At 43.9% G+C, this 19,211-nt stretch overlaps 2 protein-coding genes across 3 annotated transcripts in view; one reads left to right on the top strand and one right to left on the bottom strand.

Annotated features, from left to right (window-relative positions):
* The window catches only part of LOC106822376 (major allergen Equ c 1-like), a 441,100-nt gene that overhangs the window by 375,273 nt on the left and 46,616 nt on the right, over positions 1-19,211 (bottom strand). The gene's annotated exons all lie outside the window — the stretch shown is intronic.
* Positions 3,978-8,125, top strand: LOC106822724 (major allergen Equ c 1). The gene is made up of 7 exons (XM_044779027.2): positions 3,978-4,149; positions 4,502-4,638; positions 5,364-5,437; positions 6,114-6,224; positions 6,583-6,684; positions 6,862-6,907; positions 7,841-8,125. The coding sequence occupies exons 1-6, from the start codon at positions 4,054-4,056 to the stop codon at positions 6,903-6,905; spliced, it is 564 nt and encodes a 187-aa protein (XP_044634962.1). The 5' UTR covers positions 3,978-4,053; the 3' UTR covers positions 6,906-6,907; positions 7,841-8,125.

Here is a 19,211-nt window from a genome sequence, read left to right as displayed (position 1 = left end):
GCTACACCCATAGGGCCACATTTTGGAGAAATCTACATGCAGCTTCTTCAGTAGAAACTACCAGGCAGACAACTCTGAGGGTCTAAAGCACTACTTGTTCCTGTTCCATCTGCCCTTTATGTCAGAAACATCAAGCCTCGACCTGTGTGGTTGAGTCAGTAAGAGTAAGTGTTCTGGGATCAGACAGTCTTGGGTTCAAATATGGGTTCTCCCACTTACTGGCTGGGTGATCTTGGTAAGTTTAAACTTCCCTGAGTCTTAGTTAATATCTCTGTAAAATAGGATAATGGATTAAACAAAATAATATAATATTTGTAGAGCACTTGTCTAATACCCACTGAGTTCTGACTCTATTTCTAAGATCAAAATATTATTTTTATCTATCTGTCCCCTGGACTAATGACATTTGTACTGTTGCAAAATGCATCTCCATTATAACTATTTGCCTTGGTAAGTGGATTCTGGCACAATCTCTTGCTTGAACAAACATCACTTTCAACAAGACCTTCTTCCTTTGATTGCCAGATTGTTTCTAAGTTTGTTGAAGCCTTAAGGGCCTTATACGTAAAAGTAGCTGATGCAACTTGACTGTAGTATAGCAGTTTGGATTCAGGTGTCAATGCCACATTTGAAATGCAGGAAGATGATTGAATATTAGCTCTCTGTTCTAGAAAGATTGGTAGATATTTGGGACCTGGAAAGCTCAGCCCTGAGATGACTGGCTACTCTTAACAAGAATCAAGACCATACTCAGTTGGTTCCATAAAAAGAGAAGATCCGAAGGCTGCTTCTTCAGGGAAACACCAGAGGACGGGGTGTGCACTCGGTCCAAATGCGACTGTCATTCTGACAGACTGGCTCACCAGAAGTGCTGTTTGTCCCCTTACAGAAAGGAAGGAGTCTGTTCTCTTGGGGCCCACAGACTCGCAGAGCAATTCAACTCTCACCCTTTCTCCACAAAACCTTTACTTCCCAGAAGACCCTCGCTTTCCCTCTCCACTGGGCCAGAGTCTATTACAACTTGTGTTCTGTAGGGGAAGCTCTGCTCGTCTGGAGGGAAAAAATACTGGTTCCATACCTGGAATTGGGTGGTCAGGCTATAATGGAACCAAATCACGTTTCATTTTTTTCTCCTCTTATTCCTCTTCTTCATTATTGCTGGCTTCTCTGCTTCCCTATATAATTTTTTTTTACTCTCTACCTTATAATTAGATTGTTTTCAAATCATCCTCACATTGGCCAGGAGTTTCTTGAGGACACAGCCCCTATCTTTCACATTTATTCAGCCCTCAAAGTGCCTGATGAAGGCCTAGTATAGAGTAGGCATTTAATAATGGTAGGTGAATTAGATTAAATCATTATTTTTCAAAAATCTCTCAGTAGCATCATCTCCTAAAGCAACGTACTACACCACAGACAAAATTACTCTACAGTCAAATGCTGTACTTGGATATCTTGCATTACACAATAGACCTTTTCCTCATTGATGGGTGGCCAAGAGAACTTTCATTCATTGAATCCTTATTCCACGTACATATACCATCATCTGGGAGAAGCTAAGATCAGTGGTTACTTTTTATTTTATTTTATTTTTGTGTCATCTTTTCCCATCTCTACCTCTTCCCATCCTCCTCAATATAAAAGTGGATAATTCATTCACTTGTGATATTTATTGATCATCTACAAGTTGTGAGAATGTTTTCAGATCATTAATCCACAGATCCTACCAAAAACATTTAAATGCAGTACAAGAGTATTATTTACAGCAATCCTAAGGTAAAACCAAGCATCACTCCTGATTGATTTAATATTCGTTCAGCTTTTATTTTTGCCTGGGTTTTCTTTCATCAAGTCCCTCACTGAACCACATCACACCTCTTGGGTATTTTTGCAAGCTTGACCTTACTGTCTCAGTGTTTACAGGCTGTCCTGGCGATATTCACACTGATCACCAAAACTGTGGTAGATTTGAAATGGAAGTGAATAATCAGAGTGGGGAATGGTCAACCCAGATCTTAGTAGATAAGATCATCCACAACATAGGTTTCTGACCATAGCCTTCAGTTCTATGCTCTCTTTCTACTCCTGTGACCCAGTAATATATGTTAGGAGGTCACTACCCAAGAGTAATATTTCTATTTACAACAGGATTTTCTATAAGGTTCCTTCTATTAACAAGAATCCCTAGTGCTTTTAAGAGGGGCTTTTGTGCGTGATCATTCCAAAGGTGAGCCTATATATCAGGTGCTATAGTAGGTACAAGGGTGAACAAGAAAAATATCTCCACCAGAAGCAGAAAGTTACAATGTGGCGCTATGATCTAAGAGTGCAGAGTTAGCCATGGTGGTAGAATTGGCTAGACATGGTGTGTGCAGTAATGGTAGCTGACTCTCTCCTCAGCATCATACCCCAGGAAGAGCAGGGTTCATTTTGAAAACCTGGTTGCTCATAGGCTGCCATCTATTCTCAGAAAGAATCAAATAGAGGGAATAAAGTATGGTCTTTGCCATCATTTATCAGTTCCTCCATCTCAGGGACAGGAAAACCTACAGCCAGCCCATGATGGTTAAAGTTCTATAGGTCTCAAAATACCGGAGACTAGCTGCCGGTTGAATATGAACTAGGAATGATCACCCAGGGGCTAGGATGACTCTTTAGAGCAGGTCACAGATAGAATTCCACAGTTCCTATGTTCACTGCCTTGTGCACAGATCCTCCCATGACACTAGCCTCTTTCTGTTGTGGGGACTGCAGTAGGGGGCCATTAGCACAAGGCAGAAATAAGCCGTGGCTTTAAACAAGCCCCAGTTGGGAGCATAGGAGCCTAACTCATATGTTTCCTCTTACCCGGAATCCTCTTCCCACACATTCTCCATATCTCCATACCCTCCCTAACTTTCAAGACCTTCCCCAACTCCCACCTTCTCCGGTAACAATTCTCTGATCCCACCAGCTCAGTGAGTGCCAGACACCACGCTGAGGGTTCTACGCACATCATCCCATTGAATCCCTACAGCAATCTATAGGCGGATCTTCCCCCATTAAGAGGAAGTGAAGACTCAGAGTTGCTAAATCGGTCCTCGTGGCTTCAAAATGGTGGAGATAGGAATGAAGCCCAGGTCTACATGACTCCAAAGCCTGTGTTCTTAAGCACTTTCTACATGATGCCACCTCCCTAGCATCACCCGCTTTCTAGCCTACAGTGGTCTGGTCTTGGTCCCACTCAGTTGGGTTATTTCGTATGCTTGTAGAACTAAGTTTCTGCTGAGTATATGAAACATTTCTCCACCTTCATGGCAAGTTGCTTGAAGGAAGGGATGACATCTTGTACTTCTCCATTCCTCTTATGGGACCTATGGCATAGTGAGGTGCGCATAGTGATTGAACAGTTGTTCATTCATTGTGGGGGAAGGAAAGGCTGCAGGGGTTGAGTTCAGAGAATACAGAAAAAGAGTTAAAATGTACTGAATATCAGACACCATACTTTAAAGACATTATTTTCTTCAAAGCTATTTTAATCGATCCTATTTTAGTGCTTTGTGATAGGTACTATTATCTTTGGTAGAGACAGTTTCTTTGTTTCTGAGGCTAGTAAAAATGGAGTAACTCACCTAATTCTGTACATGATGTGAGCAGTGGAACATAGATTCCCACACATTCCATTTCCCAGTTATACTCCTTTCTTGCCACACATCATCGGCTTTCTGATTCCAAGCTAGGTCCACAGTTAAATCTGCTTCCAAAAGGCAGCCCTTTCCAGCATCCACTATTTTTTTTTTTTTTTTGAGTATGTGTTTTCAGAAATTGAAAGTCACTAAGTAGATCTAAAAGATATGAGACTGCCAAGTTTCAAAAGAGCAGGAAGATTCCCTGGCCTCACACCAGGAAATCACAGACCACTTCCTGGAGTGGGAGGAGGAAAGATGGTGCCCCGGGGACAAAAATCTAAACCCAGAATGGATATAAAGAGAGAGGAGCTGGGGAGTGGAGCCACCATCAGGGAAAGACTCACTCCCGGTGACTATAGAGGAGTCAGTGCTGTCCCCGGCCAGGATGAAGCTGCTGTTGCTGTGTCTGGGGCTGATTCTTGTCTGTGCCCAACAGGAAGAAAGCAGTGATGTTGCGATAAGAAACTTCGATATTTCAAAGGTAAAGTCGGTAGAGCAGAGTGACTTCTGACTGTGGGGGGCGGTTCGGAGGATTCTGAAGCAAGGTGGCCCTGCCGGAGGGCAGGACATATGACACAAAAGGAGTGGTTTCAGACCTTGAACTAAGAGCAATTGTACCATGTTAAAGAATGACAACACTTGGGGACCTCCATTCTCACTCGAGGGACAGTGGAAAGAGCCCTAGATGTGGTGTCAACTGACCTGAGTTCTAATTTCATCTTTACATCACCATTATAAGACCTGGTCCACAGCACTGAGTTCAAGATGACCAGTGTTCATGTGGGATCCCCTCTCCTCTTTGCTTACCCAATCATTTTATTTACTTATTGCAGATTTCAGGAGAGTGGTATTCCATTTTCTTGGCTTCAGACGTCAAGGAAAAGATAGAAGAAAATGGTAGCATGAGGGTTTTTGTGGACGTCATCCGTGCCTTGGACAACTCTTCTCTGTATGGTGAATATCAGACAAAGTAAGTGCAGCCTTTTTCACTTGGGGAAGGAAAAACAGAAGCCTCAGTATGGTCTTGGACCTCTACACACACACACACGTACACCTGCCTTCTGGGCCTGTATCCAAAATGAGAGCCCCTCATCTGGCGCTGATCTAGGGCTTGATGAACCTGGGGCTTTTCTAGATTCAGAGATAAGGATTGCTGGAAAGAATAAATTTAAATGAGAGTGGAGGAGGTAAGGGGTAAAGGGTATCAGAATCTTCAATAGTGTGGCCTAATAGCATAGATTAAGAGCATAGGATGTGTAATCAACAGCCTATCTAGCTCTGGAATCTCTCTTACTGGTTGTGTGACCAAGAAAACACATCTCTTTCCACCCCCAATTTTCCTCTGCGTAAAAGAGGATGATAATAATTCTCTCTCATGGTTTTTTGTGAGGACCAAGTGAGGTAATGTGTATTTATCTGAGAGGCTGGCACATGGTGAGCACTCAGCCAGTTATCAAGACAAGTAGCTGTAATAACAGTAATACTGAGACGTAATGGTAAAGCAATAGGGATAGAGGTAGTTGACTCATTCTCAAAGTATCAAATAAAGTGCAATGATAGAAATAGAAGCTCTTTGAAAATTGCACAACAAAATGTTAAACAGTTAAGTGGAATAAGAAACTCAAATTACAGGTAGAGTGTGAGGGGGCCAGCCACATCAATAGCTCCATGGTATCACCTCATTCTGCTTTACAGGGTAAATGGAGAGTGTACTGAATTTTCTTTGGTTTTTGACAAAACAGAAGAGGATGGTGTATATAGTCTGAACTGTAAGTATACAAAACAAGTCTTCCTAAATTCTACTTTCAACTGCAACTAAACTACAATATCTTCAAGATCTTGCTCAACTACTGATCAGTGCTTATTTAGTCAATGTAATGGAGGCCATCCAATAGCTAGTATCCTGAATTTGGGAGATCCCTGTGCATAAAAGCTAATGCCTCACACATAATATCATCAGATAAAGAAGCCAATTTGGTCATATGTACCTCCTGCAACAAAAGAAAACTGGCAAAAAAAAAGAATAAACTGGCAGAACAGTTTCTCATTCCTGCCCACTTTCTGATGACACCTGGTAGTCGTTCCCACAGCACACTGCTCAGGATATTGCACTGGATATATAATGCCAGAGGGGCTTATAGAGAGGACAGAGGCACACAGTTGGCAGAGATGGCCAAGAGAGCTAGCTGAGTCTAAGGGAGCATGACACAGGGTGAGTTACCACTGCAGCTGAATTTTTCTAGCATACTAGTCAACCTACCAACATCCCTTAGAAGTCACCTCAGGAAGCCAAGGGAGATGCAAATGGAAGGCATTAGCTATATCACTCTCTATCTATTTCAGGATATGCACTTGAATTTAGTTTGTGGGAGAGAATAAGTAAAGAGTTTTACTTGCTTCCCATGGACCAAAGAAGTTCTGAACTGTGTTCTTTTTCCTCCACAGATGATGGATACAATGTATTTCGCATAAGTGAATTTGAAAATGATGAACATATTATTCTTTATCTCGTGAATTTCGACAAGGACAGACCATTCCAACTGTTTGAGTTCTATGGTAGAGTATTTTCATGTTAGCACTCATCTTGGGGTGGGGAGAGAGGGGAAGGAAGGAAGCCTGGAGACAAAGTGGTCATCCCAATCTTATCCTGGAATGTCTCTCCTCCTCTGAAGACAGATATTCACCTTTGGTAACCCCTCAGGCTCAGTGATGGGAAAATGATGAAATCTCTCATCATGCCAGAAGGAGATTCTGAAGATGTCAAATTCAAGACAGGTTATATCCCATCCCGAAGACTCTGCCCAAGCACCCAATCAGTGCCATCCATCTTCCCATCCACCTGGAGCCCCATGCCCCTCATGAGCCTCAGTGACAAATACACAGGACACAGTAGTTACTGTCACTCTTCCTACAGCCCGAGAACCAGATGTGAGTCCAGAAATCAAGGAAGAGTTTGTGAAAATTGTCCAAAAACGAGGAATTGTTAAGGAAAACATAATTGACCTGACCAAAATCGGTAAGTTCGGCTATCTCTGGTTTTCTCTTCCTAAATTCCCATGTTACTGAAAGGAGAAATCCAACAGAAGGTGATACCTCCAATCAGTCCCCTTTGTCCTAACCTGGAGAATCATTTGGTTTCTCTCTGGGAAATAAATAGCAGTTGGTTTGAACGTGCTCTGCTTTGCCTCTACAGATCGCTGTTTCCAGCTCCGAGGGAACGGAGTGGCCCAGGCTTAGAGGTGGGTGATCTCTGGTGGTGAGGGGGTGGCCCAGGGATCAGTGCCTTCCAAAAGCATTAGGGGTTTATGTCTAAAGATTACAATAGAAATAATTTTGTAAGGCAGCTTGTGGAGAGAGCTTGAAATTTGGAGTTGGAGCACCCGGGTTCAGGACCCACTCCTACCATGAGCTTCTGAGCAAATGATCTATGCAATTAAAAGGGAAACAATGATGTCTACATACAGATTTCCTGTGTGGATAATAATGCTGGGGACAAGGGCTCAATGATTGACAATGTGCTAACAATCATTAAGACTTAAAGTTTTAAATGGGAAAAGAGTAATAGGGTGTGAGTATGACACTCAAATACATTCTGTGTTTGTGGTCTGTCTTCCAAGCCCAGAAGGCCATCTCACCCTCCAATTTGTGGTAAAAATGGCTTCCTTTGATCTCTGCATGGCCTTAACTTCTAACCTGAGAATAGAACTGTCTCACCTTCCAGTTGTCTTCTGATCTGGAAAATAGACTCTGAGTTTCCTCATCTGCTTCCTGCCTCAGATTTATTGTGAGGCTTCATCCAGACAACGTATCTGAAAGTCTTAGCCACTATAGCTTGCACAAAGTCAGCAATTCATCAAAGGTAGCTATGGCTTTAGATATTATTTTTCAATTTATCAAAGATTCTTCAAAACTTCAAATGTTGAACATGGCAGAAATGAGCCTAGGTTCCTTCATTGTTTCCATTCAGTTGAGGGAAGGTTAAGATGGAAGCAGCAATAAGAAAAAAAGTCACTTACTCGATGTCCTCCTTCCCACTATTCTGGAAAATAACATAGATTAGAACGCAGGTTGATATCTGTGTCTTCGCAATTTTTCTCTCTAATAGAAGTTCTCTTTGTCTTCTATTCAATCCATAAGTGCTTAATAAATTTCTGTGTTTTCTTTCTCATCAGCTTATGTAGCTGAGTGACAGTGAATACTTCCTCACCTGGGCTCCAGGATCTTCCCTCCGTGATCCCCATGACATCTTGTGACAAGTTCTGTGACCTGATTTCCATCACTATCGCACCTGAAGGCATTATCTCTGCATCTTCCAGATCTTCCCTAATTGTCTAGGAAGACTCCTCAACTCACCAAGAATCAAGGTTTTACCCAAATTTCCCACTCTCTTTGCCATGCCCAGAACTCGACCATGCTGAGACCTTCCTCTACCTGATCAATAAATGATTAGCCTTGCAGTCATGTGACTTGTCTTTGTGTGTGAGAGAGATGTGGGGCTGACAGCAAGCAAATGAGGGGGCTTCCTTGGCCCTGTACCCATAACCCTCCTCTAGCTTCTCAGAATCTTCCCTGAGTTTCAGGATTCTCCCTCCTCTGCAGTAATTCTCTGTCCCTGTGAGGGCTGCTTGCCCTTTGATTTGCCTATTTCTCAGTGAGCTGCTGAGACAAACTATAAGACTTGCCCTATAATTTGCCCCATCCTAGAATTCTCTTTTTCAATGAATTACTGAGAGACAGATCCCGCTGAAGCTGATACCACCTGGACATGTTTCAGAGTGTGCCTCCACATCCCAGCTTCTCTGTGTCATCCACCCTATGAGATGGTCTGTGTCCTTTCACACTCTTGGGAAACCTCCTTCAACCACTGCTGTTACCTACCGTGAACATATTCAGTGAGATTCCAAGACATGTGAGCAATACCTATCCTCAGCAATCTGTACTTGTTACAGTCAGGAGGCATCAAGCAGCCTAAATGCGACTAACTCTTCTTTGTGGAGCTTACAGCCTTTGGAGAAAGGAAAATTAAACATCCTCCTCCACTTATCATCGTTCCTGACTGAAAAATCTACACATGGGTATTGGGGCAAAGCAAGACATGGGTGGGGGTTGTCATGCAAAAAGAATGACTCAGTCATTATAGACATAAGGTTATGGAGAGAAGAAGCCTTTCTAGACATCTGATGCTCCCCATATCTTACCCCACCTCCAGATCAGAAGATAAGTTAGGTTCAGGCTTATGGCTCCACTTAAGCACTTGATCTGGTTTGCTGAAATATGGCAAAAGGCTGTGCAGAAAATCAGTCATATTGGAATCTCTCATTTATAATTTTTGGCATTTAAGGGACAGAACAGCTGATATCCAGAAGGGCATGGCCTAGCATGTCCTTGAGATAGCTGAGAACATTAACTATAATAGCAACCAATGCAAGGCGGGCCACTTTGACGATGGGAGATGGCTGGGCTGTACCACAGGTCAGGAAACTGCAGCCCAGAGGGAGGCACAAAAAGACCCTCAGCTGATCCCAGGTCAAGATGGCAGCTTGAACTCACACTGAAACCTACCCACCAGACCTTTTATGCAAATGAGGCATGAAATGTTAAGAATGCTCAACGGCAAGGAGTGAAGATCAGAAACGGCGCAGTTCTCTTCGCAAGGAAAGAAAGAAAGAGAACAGATGGGAATGATGTGGGTAAACAGGCCAAAGCAGCACTACCCTCTGGGTTCTGAGTACAGATCTGGGGCACATGTGCAGGGGTGGAGACAAGTGTCACAACGGCCAGGTGGGGATGCAGCTGAAGATGCATACCTCTGAGAAGCAGGGGCTGAGTGGGAATGAATTTGAAGACAGCTCCTCTCCCTCACCTGGGGTCTGCCTGTGGCCTACAAAGGAGGCACCACTCCCCATTTGAGAAAGAAACAGCAGCCACTGCTATCCAGGAACTGGCCTGACTCCCATAGCTAGGCTTCCATGTTATCACAGGCTGGCCTGATGCTCACGGCTAGGCCAAGTTGTTCTGTTGGATGGAAACAATCTCATAAAACATCAACATCACACAAAGTCACTCCAAGATCATTGTGCAATCTACAAACATGCACCTCTCTCTGCTAAAATGAGTGACTGCTACTTCTTTACCGATTACAGCTTTATCCTCAGGCTTATCTCCACACACTATAGACAAGATTTATTGGGATATCCAATCACAGACTGGCCCCTGCTTTCTGATAGCACCTAATCTAGAGCTTCCTAAGATCCTCCCCAAATCCTATAGTAGGTTCTCCCTAACACTCTCTCACTGAGATACACATGGTCCCCAGTGGTGAGCATTCTTCCTAGCTGCTATAATAACCCAGCTTATTCAACTACAGGGATGTTGCTGGTGGTCTTTGGTTGAAAAGTATTAACATTTTTAGGACTAGAACCCAGGTCCACTCCATGCATGTGCTGCCTGGAATTCTGGGAAGCACCAAGCTAAACCACAAAATGCAGGACCTGGTTCAATGCTATGCATCCTATAGTGGCTGGGACAGAAGATGCCTCCAGGGATCTTGGTCTGAGCAACCGGAAAGATGGAATTGCCATTTACTCCAGTCAGCTGGAAGAACCAGCTTAGTGGGAAAAAATAAATACCTCAGTTCTGAACATTTAATTAGTTTCTCTAGCTAGGCTGCTATAAAAAAGAGACCCAACCATAATCCAGTATGGTTTAATGAAGATAGAATTAATTTTGCTCTCCTAGGAACAATCTGAAGTAAGCGTTCCAAGTTGGCTGGCAGCTCTGTCCCATGTAGTCATTCAGGAGCCCTGTTCTTTCTATCTTGTTTCTCCACCAACCCTAGGACATTATCCTCACCTGTGTGGTTAAAGCAGAGGTGCAAGAATTAAGGGAAAAGAGAATGTGATGGAGGCATGACCACTGTCCTCCATGGCCCCTGGCTCTGTGAGGTTCTTCCTTGTCACTTATCCCCCATGGCCACATCCACTTCCTGCTTGTGCAGGTTTAGAGAGATTATTTTGAGGATTAAAGAGTCACTGTTGCTATAGGCCAGATCTAAATGTCTTTTGGCCATGCAAATTCCTCAAAAACTTAGTAGGCTTCAGACATATTTGCCTCTTGACTCCTCCATGTGCTGATAACCAGACTCCAAAAATCTTATCTAGACAGAGTTAAGCCTGGAAACTCTGGTATTTTTGTAGATTGGCCTTATGCCCTTCCCAGCCCATTTGCTTTGCTCAATTTAATGGTGGCTACTTTGAGGACATCTAAAACAATGGATTTGGGTGGGGTGAGCCCTTAATCCCTTCTTTGCCTGCAGGCTCACAACCTTTCATGACAGCAGCATTCTCTCCTAAGACCAGACTTCCACTTCACAGCCACTACTTACAACCCCTTCACTTTGGGGTAAAGAAGCAGTGACTCTCACTCAACTTAGAGTGAGGCTTCAGGCAGAGGGGGCCTCCCTTTGGAAAGCTGTGCTACCTTCACTCTCTCTGTTTGCAGCCTCGGTGGCTCTAGCCTGAGTTCTTCCCGCATCTAAGTTTTGCTGAAATGAGCAAGAAATTCTGCACGTGATACCAATATTTCAACACCCTGAGTCTTTTCCATTTCATCCCTTAGCTACAGGCCCCGTCCACACATGCTCTATTTTCCAAGGTACAGCAGGAACCATTTGACCAAATGTTTTCCCAACATGTAATGAGAGTTACCAGCTTTCCAGGCTGTGACAGCTGAATCCTTGATGCCCAACACCAGCCCTCGAGTAAACTGACCACATCTTTTAGGTTCTCTCAATTGCCCCAGCTAGCAAATCTTCACCATAACCCATATACATTTAACTAGGCTTGAGTGATTAAAATCATGATAAAGCCGGACATTGCACTTGTTATTGAAGATCTGGTCAGTTAAAGGACCTCTGAAATGTGGACCAATTTATGTCTGATAAAGATCAAAGCCTGGGGATGTTTGCCAGCTAGTTTCCAGAAAGATTAAGAATGTAAATCTCTATTCAAGTTAGGATGAATGACCCTTTGTATTCTGTACATCCACCCTGTTAGCATAAAAGTGTCCTTGCTGGTCTAATTTACTTTGGCTGTTCTCACTGACATCAAGACATCTGGATTTTAAAAACTCATTATTTTTTCCTAGGCGTGTAACCTTTACTCTTAAAGCCATAAATAGTAATCGCTTTTCTTTCAGAAGTACATTCCCCCAGTGGCTGTGATGCCCACAGGAAATAAAAGACTGCTTTTTTAAAAATAAAGAGAACTTTAAGTCTCTCACCATCTCCATTTGTACCTGATTGCAATAAATCAATGCCACTACAGATTGATTTAATAACAGATTTCATTATCAGCAGCATAAATGTGACTTTTCTTCAACAAATTAAAAGAGAATGTACTAGATCTATATTAGCATTGTTAGTTCTCAAACAGAACTTGTTGACAGAAAAAAGGTAGTTGTTAAATGGTATGTGTCGTATGATATCACTCACACACATTTTAAATAACACACAGAGAAATGCAAGACCTCATTCATGGATTGCTAAATGTAGGATAATGCAGCGCTTCTCACAGCGTGCATGCAATTCCCTGGGGATCTTGTGAAACTGCAGGCTCTGATTTAGCAGGTCTGGGGTGGGACCTGAGATTCTGCTTTCTACCAAGCTCCCAGAGATGCCAATGTTGTGCCACCTTGGGAGTGGGGTGACACGGGCAAAGTGAAACCTTCTTCAGTGTGTCTAGTCTTGGACGACTTTGCTCCACCTGGGTGCTGGAACCTCTCAGTTGTACTTCCAGACTCCCAAAAGGAAGCCTCATCCATGAGTGGTTGCTGAAATAGGTGTTTCTGTGGGAGTATAAGGGTTGGCACCTCCTAGTCTACCATCTTGCTGATGTCAACCCACATCAGTTATCATTGCACCTGTAAGACACTAAGTGTTCAAATGTATTTTTTAATTTTCTAAAATTAATGAAATCAGGGATGAAGTGAAAGTTACAGTGGAATCAGCCATTACAGGGGCTATGCTGCTGCTTCTTGCTACATTTTGCTCAGGGACTGGAGGGCCAGGCTCACAGCCAAGTCCCATTGGGGATTTTCCACCATGATATTTAAGTCATTTCTTTCTTTCTTTGGGAAGATTAGCCCTGAGCTAACTACTGCCAATCCTCCTCTTGTTGCTGAGGAAGATATGCCCATCTTCCTCTGCTTTATCTGTGGGACGACTACCACAGCATGGCTTTTGCCAAGCAATGCCATGTCCACACCTGGGATCCAAACCGGCAAACCCCGGGCCGCGGAGAAGTGGAAGGTGCGAAATTAACCGCTGCACCATGGGGCAGGCCCAAAGTCATTTCTTATTAGTTCCTTATCAGCCTACTGTGCCCTCATTGCCCATCAACACGTTCTTAGGGTCTGAAAACAAATTGAGTTGATTAAAGGAAAGGAAATCAATCTGCTGCAAAGAGCACCATGGAATAATATTCCAAATGCAGGCAAGTATGAATTAGGATTACTCAGTACATCACAGATGCCACCTTCCTTCCAAGAGTTAAAAATATATGTACGGAAACTCTACTTGTGCATCAAAAATACAGTTATGAAGCTCTATTCTTGGCATCCAGCTGGACAGGAGAAATGGGTCCTGTATTAGTTTCCAGTTGCTGCTGTAACTAATCACCATAAACTTAGAAGTTTAAAACAGCACAAGTTTATAATATTATAGTTTTGGAGGTGAAAAGTCTGACATGAGGCTCAATGGGCCAAACCTGAGAGCCCCGTGTCTGTCATTTTATTCAGATCATCATCTATGTCCCTTCTTAGAGTTTTAAAGTTTTCTCCCTGGTAATTTTCTTGTGTATTCTTAGCCGTTGATTCCTATATACTTTCACAGTTGAGGGTTTTTCTTTTTTTTCTGGTGAGGAAGATTGGCCATGAACTAACATCTGTTGCCAATCTTCCTCCTTTTTATTTTCTCCCCAAAGCCCCAGTACATAGCTGTATATCCTAGTTGTAAGTCCTTCTAGTTCTTCTATGTGGGATGCCGCCACAGCATGGCTTGATGAGCAGGGTGTAGGCCCACGTCCAGGATTGGAATCAGGGAACCCCAGGCCACCGAAGGGGAACTTGCGAACTTAGCCACTAGGCCACAGGGCTGGCCTCTGTTTTTGGTTTTCTTAACCATTAGTTATTGCTATTAGTTTTTGCTGGTACAGCCATCCCTCAGTATCCTCGGGGGATTGATTCCGGGACCCCCAGCAGATACCAAAATCCGCAGACGCGCAAGTCCCTTATGTAACCTGGCCTGGTACAATGAATACACCCAGCCCTCATATCTGTGAGCTTCACATCCACAGATTCAACTTAATTCCTCCGTATCTGTGAAATTTTGATCTATTGTTGGTTGAATCACTGATGCAACACATACAGATATGGAGGACTGATTGTATAAAGAAATGCTATTATTTTTGTAAGTTGATCTCTCTAGCAACCTTGATGAAATTTTTCATTAGCTATAATAAAATTATTTCTAATACTGGGGCCGGCCCGGTGGCGCAGCGGTTAAGTTCGCACGTTCCGCTTCTCGGCGGCCCGGGATTCACTGGTTCGGATCCCGGGTGCGGACATGGCACTGCTTGGCAGCCATGCTGTGGTAGGCGTCCCACGTATAAACTAGAGGAAGATGGGCACAGATGTTAGCTCAGAGCCAGGCTTCCTCAGCAAAAAGAGGAGGACTGGCAGTAGTTAGCTGAGGGCTAATCTTCCTCCAAAAAAAACCAAACAAACAAAAAAAAAATTAGTTCTAATACTTTGTGGATTCTGCTAGTTTCATAGGTGCATGGTTATATTATCTGCAAATAGTGTCAATGTATCTCTTCTTATCCTCTTGCTTCTCTTTTTTCTTCTCTTCCTATAGCTTTAGCCAGAACTTCCAGGAATACTTTAAACATTGAAACCATATTTTCTATACCAGTGGTTGGCAAACTATGGCCCGGAAACCAAATCTAGCCCAAGCCTATTTTCGTATAGCCCATGAGCCAAGAACACTTGCAATCAACGTGACATTAGGAACACTAATTTTTAAACCCACTGGAGCAAAATGCTCTTCCAAAAAAGAATTCCACTATTCTAATAGAGTTGGATTTTCAAAAGAAAAAAATTTTACTTAACATTATATTTTTAATTTCATCAAAAAAAACTAGAAATGTGTTTTCTCTATTATTATATTAGTACCTACATAATATCTTCCAGTTTGCCTCTTGGCCAAAGCCTACAATATTTACTACTTTGCCCTTTAGAGAAAAACTTTGCTGACCCCCTTTTTTACATCATGACCTTTCCCCCAGCTGCTTTTTGCTAGAGTCATTTGAGCTACATTTTCCCCCAAAGAAACATGCTTGTGAAATTGAGCCCTTCGGAGTGCCTTCAAGAAAATGGGCATTAAATATTATGACTGAGGGATGATAGAGATATTTTAAGTTGTCCTGTTACTGCTCCCCTTTAAATATCATGAAGAACTCAAACCCAAATGGAGGAAATGCAGATAAATGTCAAATAAACTTCCAGAGTAAATATCAAACCAGGACACCCTGAGGTTATCTGAGGTTTCAGGGACAACAGTGAAGACTCCAAATCTCTATTCTTGGCTTAAAGGACCTAGCCACTTGATTCTCTTGTCCCAGGACAGAACTTGAATTGAAACTGTCTGCTCCTGGAACCAGGCTGGTCAAAACATGAGCTGTTGTTCTTAAAAATATTTCTTAAATATAGCATTCTTTAACAGTATTTCAGGAACATTGTTCTATTGGTTTCAAAAAGGCTATGATGGATCTGTTTGGTTATTAGAATAATGGACAATTACTGGCTAACCATTTGGTAAAGAAAGAGAGAGAACTGGAGTGCCAGGTTGTTCAGGAGAGCCTGGCCCCCGAAATAGGACCAGGTCAGCAGCACTGAGAGCCATTGCCCAGCTGCCAGGAATCCCACAACCTAACAAAACTACCTGCATTTTCCTGTTTCTGTCAAATCTGAATTAGTTATACACACAATTTTCCTCAAACACCCCATGAGCATTCCCATCTCTGGACCCTTGTCCTTGCTGTTTTTTCCCTTTGTATGACATATTTGTCCCCAATATCTGCATGGCCCACTTCCTCATGGCCTTCTGGCCCCTATGTGTCACCTCACACAGAGGACTCCTCCAAACCCCAAGTATAAAGTAGCACTCTTTCTCCACCTTCCTTGACTGGCTCCCCCATATTTATTAGCTTATTTCCCGTCCTCACTCCCTCTAGAATGTAAGTGCAGCAAAGTCAGGGAGCTCCTTTTGTTCACTTCGGTATCCAACACCTGAAACACTGCCTAGCCTGACACACACACTCCATGCTCATTGCCTTAGTAAGTGGGCTTCCCTGACCTGCACAAGAAGAATGAGAGAACCCATCCTCTTTCTCCCTTGTCTTGTCCTAATATTTTCAGGAGGGTGTCTCAGCTCAGACTAAAGAATGTGGGGCCCTTAGGATCTTGCCCATTGGTGGAAGTAGAGAGATGGGGACTCTAAGGAGATTGCTTCCTAAAATCTCTTCATAAAACCCTGGGCTCTTGGAACAGAGGCCTAGTTGTCCCTCACACACACAAGAGCAGGCCTAGCAGTCAACCTTCAGGAGAAGAACAAGGGATCCATGACGCTTTCTCCCCACCTCCTACAACCCTGACAAGAGTGCTACCCCACTCCCATTTCTGTCAGCCACCTGGGGGTCTTTAAAGCAGGTGAGATTCAAGAAGCTCCTGACATGACAGGCACAGACTTGACCAGAGGGAGGGAGAAGGGTTTTTCTAAAACATGGCCCAGTCTTTTGAGTTGAGGCTGGGTGGGCTGAGGGCACCAGAAGTCTCTGTATACACAGATAAAAATGGAAGACCAGATTAGCAGGCTTCAGAAGAAAAGGAGGGACTGAGTGTGTGGGGAGCTCAGGAGACAGCCTTTAGCTATGATTTACTGTTTCCTGTTCCCTCAAATCAGTTGGACTGGTTTGAAGCACAGACTCTTGCAGTAGGTGAGTATATGCGTCTCCACTCAATAAAAATAAAGAGATTACTACCAGAGTGGTCATCTTGTATGGTATGTATATTGCTATCCCTCTGCCCCAAACTGACAGCTATGCCCACATCTCCACATTCCTTCAAGGCAGGAAAAGATATGTAGAAAGCTTTCCCCATCACCGAGCTGCTGCTCCCTATATTCCTTCACTACCCTTTTCCATCTCAGATGTAAAGCAAAGAATATAATAAGAATGCATTTACATCTGCCCCATCTGAAAAAGGGGGATAAAAATAATAATACCTAAATAATAGATTGTCACAAAGATTAAATTAGGACATTTTCCAAAGCATTTAGAACAGTGCCTGACACACAGTAAGTACTATCTAAAGTATTTGCCCTTATTATTCTTTTAATACATTTCTTGATTGTTTGCTCATTTAATTGCAATTTTTACATCTATCTCCAAAATTAAGATTCATCCATAGTATGATGCATTTTTATTTTTATTGTATGATTCTTATCAGATTTGATTATAAGATAATGTTAACTTAGAATATATAAGGGCGCTTCCCGACTGAAAATAGTTCAAATACCTTCGGGATGATCTATTCTGTAGAGATTCTCATTTAAATTACAGAGAATTTACCCGTAAAACCACTGGACCATCATTTTTGTAACTGGTTTCTTTAGTTTTCTGTTTCTCTAGGGCTGTGATAGTTCTGTTGTCCACCAAAGATTTATGCTCCTAGGCACGTTGCAATTAGATGTGGCCCTGGGACTTGCTTTGATCAGTGAAAAGTGAGCAGTAGTTCCACTAGTCCCAGGCATCAGGATTTTTTTTTAACTTTTGTTTTTTTAAAGATTGGCACCTGAGCCAACAGCTTTTGTCAATCTTTTCTTCTTTGTTCTTGTTCTTTTTTCTCCTTCTTCTTCTCCTCCCCAGAGCGCCCCCCTCCCCCCGCCCCCGTACATAGTTGTATCTTCTGGTTGTGCTATGTGGGACGTGGCCGCTGCCCGGCCTGATGAGCGGGGCAATGTCCGCGCCCAGGATCCAAACTGGCAAAACCCTGAGCCACCAAAGCGCAGCGCAGGAACTTAACTACTAGGCCACGGGGCCGGCTGGCATCAGGATCTTTAAAAGCTCTCAGGAGATCTAAAAGTGTAGCCAAAACTGAAAAACACTTATGGAAGGGTGGAATGAGTTGGTCACGCCACACATCTCTAAACTACACTCTCTAGTACTGGAGCCGCGGAGACGGGGTGCCTGAAGCGGCCCCAAACGATGCTATGCAGATGCCAGGAGGCGGCCGGTGGGAGGAAATCGCAGATCGGCTCCTTCTTATCCATTCCAGTGCCTAGAGGAGCCCCAGAGAATGGTTCAGGTCCCCTCACCGGCGGCCTGGCGAACGACCGTGGCTCAGGCTTGTCTCCCTGCAGTAGGGAGAGATGCACCCGGTGGGCGGGGACCTCGTGGTGTGCAGATGCGGGAGCCTGCCTCCGCGCTCTGAGGACGTCCGCGGGAAGCCTGGCGCCGCCTGCTGGCCGATCGCGCACATCGCAGGGCGCTGCTAGGAGAGCCGGGCGTCCCGCTGCCTGGGCTGAGTCTGGCACAAAGTCCCTTTGGGAGGCCTCTTCCAGAAGGCCTGGGGCTCTCGCTGGCTTCCTCGCATTCTCTGCAGGTCCGCGCGGAGCATGGAGGGGAAGGCACCTCAAGGGGGCTCTGGGGAGACGGGGAAGTATGAGGTTTCAGCCGCCTCGCTACGGGGGAGACTGGTTCAGATGCTTTTTAGAACCGGGCGTCCGGAGCCCCCAGACCTCTCTGGCCTCCTCCCAGCACCCTCAGGAGTTGCAGAGCTTAGAACTAGGGCCTGCAGGGACCTGTGTTTGTTGTTCTCTGCTGTCTGCAGGTTTATTAGAGGGGGGCCCTAAGTGTGCTGGGGAACCAGGAGCCTTTGCCTGTCAGAACCCAGAGCCCACCTAGGGATGTCCAGAAGCTGGACCTCAGAACCAGGGTCTGGTGGGGAAGCAGCATATGGCTAGAAGTGAGTAGACTGTTTCAGAGTCTTCACTTCACCCAGCCTTTAGGAACTAAGGGAGCACCCCCACAATAGCCCAGGCCTCCTCTCTGAAGCCTGTGAGTCAATGCAGTGTGGAGAAGTCATTAGTTCTGTCTTCCAAATAGAGGCATTTCCCACATCACATCAGAAATGAAAATCATGGTCATGAAAACCAGAGGTTCTGTGTGAAACTACAAAGTGGAAACTTATTTCCTATTTTTAATAATAGTTTTATTGAGGTATAATTGACAATCAACTGCGCATATTTAGAGTATAAAATTTGATGTTTTTACATGGATATGCCCATGAGACCATCACCACAGTCAGGATAGTGAAGATGTCCATCACCCTCAAAAGTTCTCTCCATCCCTTTGTCGTCCCTCCCTCCCACAGTGCCACTCAGGCCCCAGGCAACTGCTCAGCCACTTTCTTTCTCTAGAGTTTGCA

The sequence above is a fragment of the Equus asinus genome, chromosome 10 (genome assembly GCF_041296235.1).
Source record: "Equus asinus isolate D_3611 breed Donkey chromosome 10, EquAss-T2T_v2, whole genome shotgun sequence".
NCBI classification, from domain to species: domain Eukaryota; kingdom Metazoa; phylum Chordata; class Mammalia; order Perissodactyla; family Equidae; genus Equus; species Equus asinus.
Note: the sequence above shows the minus strand (reverse complement) of the source record. Positions and strands in the feature narration are given on the sequence as shown.

Excerpts from the sequence above, each read along its gene's own strand:
- LOC106822724 (XM_044779027.2), top strand. The coding sequence starts at position 4,054 with ATGAAGCTGCTGTTGCTGTGTCTGGGGCTGATTCTTGTCTGTGCCCAA. Across the intron at positions 6,225-6,582 it reads CCAACTGTTTGAGTTCTATG|CCCGAGAACCAGATGTGAGT; the intron begins GTAGAGTATTTT and ends CTCTTCCTACAG. Across the intron at positions 6,685-6,861 it reads AATTGACCTGACCAAAATCG|ATCGCTGTTTCCAGCTCCGA; the intron begins GTAAGTTCGGCT and ends TTGCCTCTACAG.